General features: G+C 48.7%; 1 protein-coding gene across 1 annotated transcript; it reads left to right on the top strand.

Moving 5' to 3' along the window:
- Positions 1 to 7,761: 7,761 nt before the first annotated feature.
- On the top strand, positions 7,762 to 8,346 carry LOC125516850 (ethylene-responsive transcription factor 11-like). Its single transcript, XM_048682145.1, has one exon. It carries the CDS (start codon positions 7,762 to 7,764, stop codon positions 8,344 to 8,346), a length of 585 nt encoding a protein of 194 aa, XP_048538102.1.
- The last annotated feature ends 1,424 nt before the right edge of the window (positions 8,347 to 9,770 follow it).

Genomic DNA, 9,770 nt, shown 5'->3' with positions numbered 1-9,770 from the left:
CGCGAGGTGCTGATTGGCGGCTTGCCGGCGGGCGAGCGCGATCTCACCGGTGTGGTGATCCGGCGCCAACAGGTACTCCTCCTTGCTGGAAGCGTGCACCTGGTCCACGTACCACCAAGCGTAGATGAGGCGCTTGGGCCCGACTGCACTCAGGGCGTTGGCACGGGCGTCCTCCGCCACCCTCACGGCCCTCGCACGAGCCTTCTGCCAAAGAGCCAATTGCCTGACTCTCTCGGATGCAACATAGGCCTCCCAGGCAGCTTGTTTCGCGGTGCGCTTCTCTTCCTCGGCCTTCTTCTCCGCCTCTATTTTGGCGCGCTCTGCTGGAGGCAAAGCCTCCCACAAGGCGACATCCATTTCTTTTGAAAGCTCCTCTAGGCCCGGGGGCTCGGCGGGCGGTGCGGCGTTCTCCTCGTAGCGGGGAGCTGACGCGTCCTCCGGCGCGCGTGCTGGCGAGATTGCGAACGCCGACGCGTCCACCTCGACGCGTCGCGGCGAGGAGCGGAACACCGACGCGTCCTCCTCGACTAGTGGCAACGAGGAACAGAACGGCGAGGCGTCGCGTCGCGGCGAGGAGCGGAACGCCGACGCGTCCTCCTCGACTAGTGGCGGCGAGGAACGGAACGGCGAGGCGTCGCGTCGCGGCGAGGAGCGGAACACCGACGCGTCCTCCTCGACTAGTGGCGGCGAGGAACGGAACGGCGAGGCATCGCGTTGCGGCGAGGAGCGGAACGCCGACGCGTCCTCCTCGACTAGTGGCGGCGAGGAACGGAACGGCGATGCGTCATGTAGCGGCGAGGAGCGGAACGCCGACACGTCCTCCTCGACTAGTGGCGGCGAGGAACGGAACGGCGACGCGTCGCTAGCGGCGAGGAGCGGAACACCGACGCGTCCTCCTCGACTAGTGGCGGCGAGGAACGGAATGGCGACGCGTGACCGTCCGCGCGGTGTAGCGAGGGGCTCCTAGGGCTTGGGAGGGGCGATGCCATGGTGGTCGACGTGAGAGGGAGCGGGAGGCGATAGCGATGAACGTGAACATGGGGGGTAGGAGATAGCGATGTCATGGGAGGCGTAGTATTTATAGCGAGCAATGGCACACCTACGTAAGATATGGACTGAGCTGCACTGACTTAACTGCAGGTCCAGTTGCGTCACTGACATGTGGGCCAGACACCTGTTGGGCCCATATGTCAGTGACCCAATGCACCTGCAGTTAAGTAACAGCTACGTGGGCATATTTGTTGGAGTAAATTACGGGGGAGCAAAGGGGTGGAAATATTGTTGGTCACAACGGATTGGACGAGCGTGGGGAAGGAGAGTCATGCATGCAAATTTTTTCACACGGGGTGGAGTGGTGGGACCGCCGGAGGAACAAGGAGAGTTTGGCAGGCATATTGTTTCCACACATGGAGAGGAAAAGATTTGGAGACGAACGGGCTTCCTGCAGGTATAGGGAACGGTGCATAATAAGTCATCTTGCATGCCGGGCTAGGTATAGTCTCAAGTCATTAAAAACATACACGCCCCACACATGTTCATATTTCAAGGTGCACTAAATTATTGCATGCGATGATTAAGGCTGGCCATAATGGTGGTATCTTAGCTGGTATCATGCACACAGGAATAGCAAACATGCTGATGTGGCAAAGAATTAAAGAAGAGAGGGGGGTTAGAGTAACTAGTGTTCATGCATGCATTGGTAAACACATTTTTTGTGAAGAACGATAGCACTAGTTGAGTACTTTTGCAGACTTCAAAAACTATTCCACCGCCTCTACTATCTTGCTAAGAGTAGGTGAAAATTTTGAATCGAGCCCTTTAAACTAGAAGGGAGGTAGTGGTACTCTAATAGCTAACCTTGTTGTGATGACAAGATAGGACATGGCACGCACCTGGACGGAGGAACTAGTCTGCATTGTGCATTTAAGTTTTGTCTGAAGTCAATGTACCTCTACTTTCACCAGACTTATAGAAAAATGTGTCAACATTCACAATGTCAAATCAATATTTTTACACTCATTATAAAACGTAGTTCTTGTACTCATTATAATTAGTATTGTAGATATTGATATTTTTAGTATAAATTTGGTCGTGGGATCTCATTGATGCCTGTCGAAGCATGGAGGAAGCGGAGCTTAGGGCTTGCATTGCTGGTCTCTACATAGGTATTTCTCTTCATAATCCTGTAATTTTAGAGACTGATTGCGCTTTTGTGGTAGCGTCTCTTGCATCGGGGGACGATGACAGGTCTGCTATGCGTGACCTGAAGATGAAAGCGTTGAGCATCTCAAAGTTGATCAACAATCTTCAATTGTCAAAGATTAGTCGTTCGGCTAATAAGGTGGCACACTTAATCGCTAAGTATAGCTTTGAGAATAGATTAGATGGTATTCTTGTAAATAACTTACCACCCTGTGTGGTGAATATTGTATCGAATGAGTGTACTGGTGTGGCTGGTTAATTAATATAAGGTGGTGTTCAAAAAAGTATAAATTTGGTCAAACACTTTGCAAACTGTTGATGGGAGTAAAAAGGACCATAGGGAGTATCATGCATGCGGAGTAGGCAAAAAAAATTGCTTGTCTAAAAAAGGCAAAAAAAATTGCTCATTTATAGTCGGTCGAAGTCTCAAAGGGCGCGACCGCGTGAGGGAGGCGAAGGTCGTGGGAGGCGTGACGTTTGATGGAATTATGTGAAGTTACATCCACGCACCGGCATGGCGTGCAAACAGGAAGAAGCTATACCGTCAGGCTTACGATATGGGTCTAGTAGACATGACATCTAGTGGGTCCCGCATAGTTCTCGAGAACTCTTTGGGGGTTTGCAGCCGTTTATCCACCGGGCAAGCCAGCAACCCCACGCCGTTCGCACGCCCTACTCGTCTTCTACCTTACAACAGTTCACTCCTAGTCGTCCCATCCTTTCACATTAATTCGCTCCCAGTTTTTTTTGCGAGGTACAACAGTTCAACTTCTCCTAACCCTCCTCCAAAATCCATGGCCTCCGAAATCTCCATGGTCGCCGCTGAGTACCAGGTTAGAGCCATCACCGGCGATCAGTTCATCGTCATCTACACATGTGGATCCGAGACGGTGAAAGCATGGCTTGCTCGCTTCCTACGCATGTTCAACAGTTCAACGGATGAGTGGGTCGCTGGGCTAGATGTTGAGTACACCACAATCCTGGGACGAGAGAAGGATCTAAAGGACGAAGAGAGGAAGAATCTCGCAGTGATCCAGGTTTGTGTACATAACGTTTTCTTGGTCTACCACATATGCCATGCCGACGTTGAGTGCCAGGATTTTAAGAACTTCCTCAAGGACAAAAGAGTGAAATTCATTACTGTAGGCTTTAAGAACGACAGGGATGTCCTGCTCGGATAGGTCTCATTGTAGGCCAGCCCTTCGATCTCCAGAAGGCAACCTTGGTGTCCTCCTCTCAACCTTCAATGATGAACCTGGTAGAAGCCATGATTGATCCTTCATACGCTAAACTGAAGAAACCTCATCACGAGTTTCATCATGCATGGGAGTCGAAGACATTAGATGACGATCACATCCTGTATGCAGCAATGGATGCCTACCTTTGTTTAAATATCTACAAGGGTTGGATGAAGAAGCAGAGCCCAGTGTCCGGTTCAAGCAAAGAAGCGTCGGCGAAGAGGAAGAGGAAGAGGGATGAGGACGAAGTCGAGGACGTGGACTCGGACTCCGTGTAGGTGGCAGTGTCGTCGCTCATGCTGGTTCTACTGCAGTGTCAAGCGGACTAGTTGCTTAGTTTATTTTCAAGGGTGTGTTGTGCTAAGGCCCCAGCAGAACTATGTTTATGTTCTTTCTCGTTATTTGAACTCTTTAGTACATACAATAGTACTAGTACTATGTCTTACTACTGTTCTTCTTGCAGTTGGTACTACTGCTCGTATCTCTGTGTTCCTACTGTATTTAATACATTCGTACTAGTAGTATAATTTGGGTCAGTCGATTTGTGAAATAAGTTCGATGGAGCAAAGGAAGAAGATGGTAGAAGAGGTGGAAGAAGCCCATCTAGCCATCCGTGTTGCATCAAACGGCTCACATGAGTCGACTAACCCAAATTGCTCCTTCAGATTGCAGGATCCACGTGGCATTCAAGGTCTCGAAGGTAGATTCTGCGTCCGCACCCAGTTTGCGGGCTCGACGCGTGCGCGACCGGCTTCCGCCGCGACAGCCACCATGCGCGCCTCCTCTGTGCGGGCGGAGACGACAATGACACGCTAGTTCCTCCTCGCCGGCGTGCTAGAGCACGCGCTCGTCCTCCTCTTTGTATGCTGCGTGCATAGACGCGGCTCCACCAGCAGCTCACGGGCTTGGCAGCATGGCGGCATCGCGAGGAGGGACTGCAGATGACGTGAGCGGGCGAGCCTTCGGCTTCATGGCACAGGGATGGCAGCGACACAGTGGTGATGGGCGAGAAATTGTTGGCCGGAGCAGGCGGGCGCCGGCATGCGCAACGGCGGCGGTGGCATATTGATGAGTGCGCGTGTGGGAGCTTACTTTAGTTTTATATATAAGGTTGGTCAAACTTAAAAGAAAACCGTACTAGTACACATAAACATTAGACTTAGGCAGCGCTTTTATTAGTTAGTACCACAACCACGATACGGAATCCTGTGCAAGCGCGTGAACCGTGGCCGCGCGGTCGATCGAACGGTGCATCACCGTGTCGCGCTCGAAGGACATCCACCGAACCTTTTTGTGTGTGTGAAAACAATCCTCGAATATTACTCAACTTTTTTTTCCTGTGAAAGTTCTTGACGCTGCAATATTCCCATATATTTGAATTTAGCTCCAGTTCGTGTTTATTTAATACTGATTTAGGTGCGCCCTAGTTTTTTTAATATTGATTTTGTGTGTGTGACTGAGAGAGAACGTGTGTATGTGTCCATATCTGTGTTGTCACGGAAGGGCAATGTGGAGACGGTGTGCGTGTGATACAGACATAGAGAGGTGTGAATGTGCAAATGATCATGCATGAGTGAGACATAGACATATGCCGATAGGTTGTGTATACATGAGATAACGGTCTTCTAGTTTACTTGTGTGTGTGTGAGAGAGAGAGAGAGGGAGAGAGAGACATAGAGAGGAGCATCCGTAACACAACAACCATCTCTCTCGATTCGTCCGTCCCTCGCATGGTCGCATGCAACACATGCATCAACGCGCACATTTTGACACCCTCACCCGGCCCCTGCCCGCCTCAAGGCCCGCACAATCTCTTCGTGAATACCCATTTCTCTCCTTAGGTTTGTTTTCTCTCAATATCTGACACACACACACACACTCACACACACACACAGAGGCACACGCAGCACAACACACACACACACACACACACACACACTCCCCTGAGCAAACAATTCATCCGCATCCAAGGTTATACGGCGACCACTCTCGCTTGTGCTTCTTTGCACCCCAACATGCACAACACCTCAGTCTTCAAAGAGGGCATTGAGCAGATCGAAGTCTGCGACCACACCGCGCTACAGAATGCGGGGTCATTTGGAAGCAGGGTGATGTGACGACGGCTGACTGACTCCTCCCCCACCCTCCCTCTCTCTCTCTTGCACAAAATTAACAATCCCTCTCTCCCCTGCAGAAAATTGTCAATCCCTCAACCCGCGAGATCATTCCCCTCTCGTCCATGTTTTTCCAGCTCTCTCATCAAACATGTTGTCTCTTCTCCTTCCACGTATTCAGAATCCAGATGCACACGCATCTCATGTATATTACATGTATCCATCTTTCTCATAGGCCTAACTTCTTCCTCTCTCTCTCTCTCTCTATCTCTATCTCTCTCTCTGTCTCGTTAGGTTTGTCTCCTACTCTCTCATCCACATACATACAATCTTTCGTGCCCTATCTGCTCCATCTTCAAAAGCTCCCTCTACATGTTTCATTCACACATTGAGATATGTCAAAATGTTGCTTCTATAATGGCTGATGTAGAGTTATGGTTGTTTTTGTTGCATCCTACAAAGTAATAACTATGAAATGCATTTAGATTCTCATTTGACTAGGATTATGTGAGTTTGAGCATGTTGTGAAGTACCATAGACCTTGTATACATCTTGGGATTCGACAATGATTGTAACTATTGAATTGTATAGACTATTACATTCAAAGTCAATAGCCTAATATATTTATTTCACAATTTCAACAAATGATTAGTTCACTGCAAACTAAGAAAACAAATGTGTACTCCCTCAGTTTTTATTTAAGTCCGCGTATTAGCATTGGTCAAAGTCAAGTTTTGTAAACTCATAGAAAGCTTATAACAAAAAATATTAACATATACAATAACAAATAAATACCATTAGATTCATTACTGAATGTACTTTCACATCATACATATTTGTTATGGTAAACGTTTATATTTTTCTATAAACTTGGTCAAACTTTAGGAAGTTTGACTTCTGTCAAACCTAATATGCAGAGTTTACTACTACTACTCAGTAGTTGCTTAGCCGAATCACTCAACACGCCACACGGGGAGTCCAGTGTCACAAAATTTTGAGGTCGGCGGGAAAATCTCCTGCGACCCTGATTCGATCAGTGGGAAGTTACCATCATAGCCTTCGGTACAGGCCTACGGATGACGCTTGGTAGGGGGATGTTTTCGTAACTTCAGGTTCACCCTACCCAGCCAACCCCACCCTGGCACCCAGAGTAGTACACCTAAATACTCCCCATTTTCTATCCCCACTGCAAAATAGACTTCTCCAAGGCACCACAGCCTTCGTGCTCCTCCCCTTTACATCGGCGCACTCATCCACCACAGCGCATCTGCCTCATCGACGACCTCGTACGCCGCACTGGAGCCGGTCCACCGTCGTCGTCGTACACGGAGCCTCTTCCCAGGCATCGTCTTCCACGGTCTCGGATCTGCTTCCCGAAAGCCGATGCCAAGCGCAGAAGTACCACTGTCGTGGACAATGAACTGACTCCTGTTGCCGACCATGACTCACAGAGGCCACTGTGACCATCGTTCTCCTCCTCGATTGGTAATGTGTGTATTGAATCACTTAGCAGTACATGTGCAGTTCCAATTTTGTTCATACCTACCCTTCAAATTTCCTGGGTGCTGTTGTTCCCGTAAAAGTAATTGGTTATAGCCTCCATTGTCCAACAGAATATCAGCTTGTAATTGTGCGTCGCTCCTATATCGCGCTGTGCTTGGGTAGGTTTTTCATCTGCAACCAGTAGTGTGGCAAATGATGGAAAGGTTTTTAGAACTAACAAGATGCCCATGCGTTGCACGCATCAAGATGCATTTGTATGAGTAGTTTATCTTGTGGGAGAAAAGGATGAACGAGGGAAGGCCTTATTTGCAAATCTGGAGAGGGGTATGGGTATCTTTTTGCAAAATTCCCATTTGTTTCCTTCCTATCTGTCAGATATAAATCGGACGGCCTATATTGCAAGAAAAAAAATATAGAGAAAAAAAAGTAGACAGTAAAGGTAGTAGAGATAAATATAAAATATAAAATATAAAATAAATATAATAGTATAGAAGAGAGTAGAGATAGCAGAGACGTCGGGAAAGGATCGCGCGCGGGGGAAAAAGCAGTCGGGCATGCGCTAGTTTTGGCGCGTGGCGCCCGGCGCGCTTTATAAAATCCAACGCCCTCCCACCGCTCTGTGCCTTGCCACCGCTCTCTCCCCGCTCTGTGCCTCGCCACCGCTCTCTCCCCGCTCTTTTTCGCCTCGCCGCCGCCGCGCCACCATGCTGTTGCGTCGCCGGGAAACCTGGGGATACCGCGACGTCCGCGCGCGCCCCTCCGACGGCTTCTCCGCCGAGATCCGGTTCCGCGGGATGCGCCTTGGCCTCGGCAATTTCGACACCGCCAACGAGGCTGCCCGCGTGTACGACGCGACGGTGTGGCGCCTCCGGTGGCCTCATAGAACATTGAACTTCCCCAACGTGCCAACGCGGGAGCGGGCGCAGGAGCTCGCGCCTCTGCCGCGGCTTAGCACCGACGAGGATCGTCGCGACAACCGGAGGCGGGAGCACCATCTCGGCATCGCCGAGATGGACGAGGAAGCCATGGCGCTGTGGCGCCAACACTTCCCGCGGGACAACATCAACGAGCGTGAGTTCTACACGCATAGGAGGGCGGAGAGGGATAAGAGGAGGGCGGAGCGAGCCGCCTATCGCGAGGACAAGCGTAGGCGAAAAGCGGATGCTCAATTCAACATGAGGCTAGGAGCAGCGTCGCCCTGGGAATCCGACGACGATCAGTATCTTCACGACTCCAGTAAGACATCGGAGGAGGACATCACTGAGGAGGAGTCGGACGACAAGGAGTAGTTGAATTATCTTTTTTATCTATATATGCGGAGAACTATCCTCTACTCTCTAGTATCTACTTCTCGATCTCAGCACTGTAAATGCTTTTTTAAAGCGCCGTGCGTTGCGATTCTGTTGGAGATGCTCTAACATGGCAGACGAGTGCTTTAATGTTGCCCACAAGATGCACGAGTATTACTAGTAGTATATTTTTCTTGCCATGTTGAGATTTTAAAACCACGAGTGCGAACATGCAGAGGAGCAATGAAGACCAAACACGGGATATTCGGGACATCTTCAAGGAGTGTGGCAAGTTAAAGAGGAGTTGCACCGAACCAGTAAAAAGAGCTTTGGTAAGTAACACCCTTTCAATTACTTTCGTGTAGCCTCGTGTTCTTCGATGTGTATATGTTGTAGTTTGTGTTTCTCTTAAGCGTGGTGTTCTTCGATGTGTAATAAGAAGAGTCTTAATCGTCCTAATGCTTTCGTTTTAGCTTGATGTAGGAAGTGGGTGTTCTTACCTTGTAGTCTGATTTTATTTATTTATTTCCTTTTGAATTCACTTCTCCGAGTTCTGTTTATCCGGCTTCTACTAAATGGATCTAGGTTGCTCTGAGTATTGATCTAAAAAAGAAGTAACTTCACGTCAGGATGCAGTTCCTGCGAGGAGGGAAGTATGGTCAACCTCGAGATCATGTTTCCAAAATGAGGCTGGATTACACACAAGGTGCCAGTTCCCTAATGATGTTGGATTAGACACAAGGTGGAAATTCCGAGATGCTGCTGGATTACACACAAGCCAGGTGGAGTCGCCAGCTATTCGTGTCCTCGTGGCATTAGTAAAGGCTGAAAGAAAGCGTGCAGCAGCCCTTGAGAATGTGGCTGAGTTCCTGAAGAAGCAGAAAGAGCAATCATATGCTCTCTTCACCCAAGCCAAAGAAGAGATGGAAGAAGCCAGAAATAAGTTACTAGAGGCAGAGCAGACTAGGCGTCTCCTGCTATCTAAAACTGTTGTCAATACAAAATTTCCTTCATAATAGCTAGGTTCAAATGTTTATCCAATCAGCATGCCTGTTGTGATGTCCGTGCATCTACTGATGTGGCACAAAATGTTTTTTTTCAGGTCATGTAATAACAACAATTACTTTCCAAACAATAACAGACGAAGCATTGGACATGGTATAGTTCACGCGCAAGCCCGACATTCCAAGTGCAACTTCCACATCAAACTCATGTTCACAGATATCTGCACATTCATACATAATGTCCACAACCATGATTCACTTCAAAGCTAAAAAATGTGAGGAGAGTTATAAATAAAGAAAATCCTCTACTAGTTCCTACTACCAGTGCGAGCACAATAAGTCAAGACCATGTGTAAATTAATTATATTTTAGTCATTTTTTGTGTTCTAAAATGCCTGCCGGCTCGCGGAAGGACGTGTT

This window comes from Triticum urartu, chromosome 6 (genome assembly GCF_003073215.2).
Source record: "Triticum urartu cultivar G1812 chromosome 6, Tu2.1, whole genome shotgun sequence".
Taxonomy (NCBI): Eukaryota; Viridiplantae; Streptophyta; class Magnoliopsida; order Poales; family Poaceae; genus Triticum; species Triticum urartu.
The sequence above is the reverse complement of the archived record's forward strand: the minus strand, read 5'-3'. Positions and strand labels throughout refer to the sequence as shown.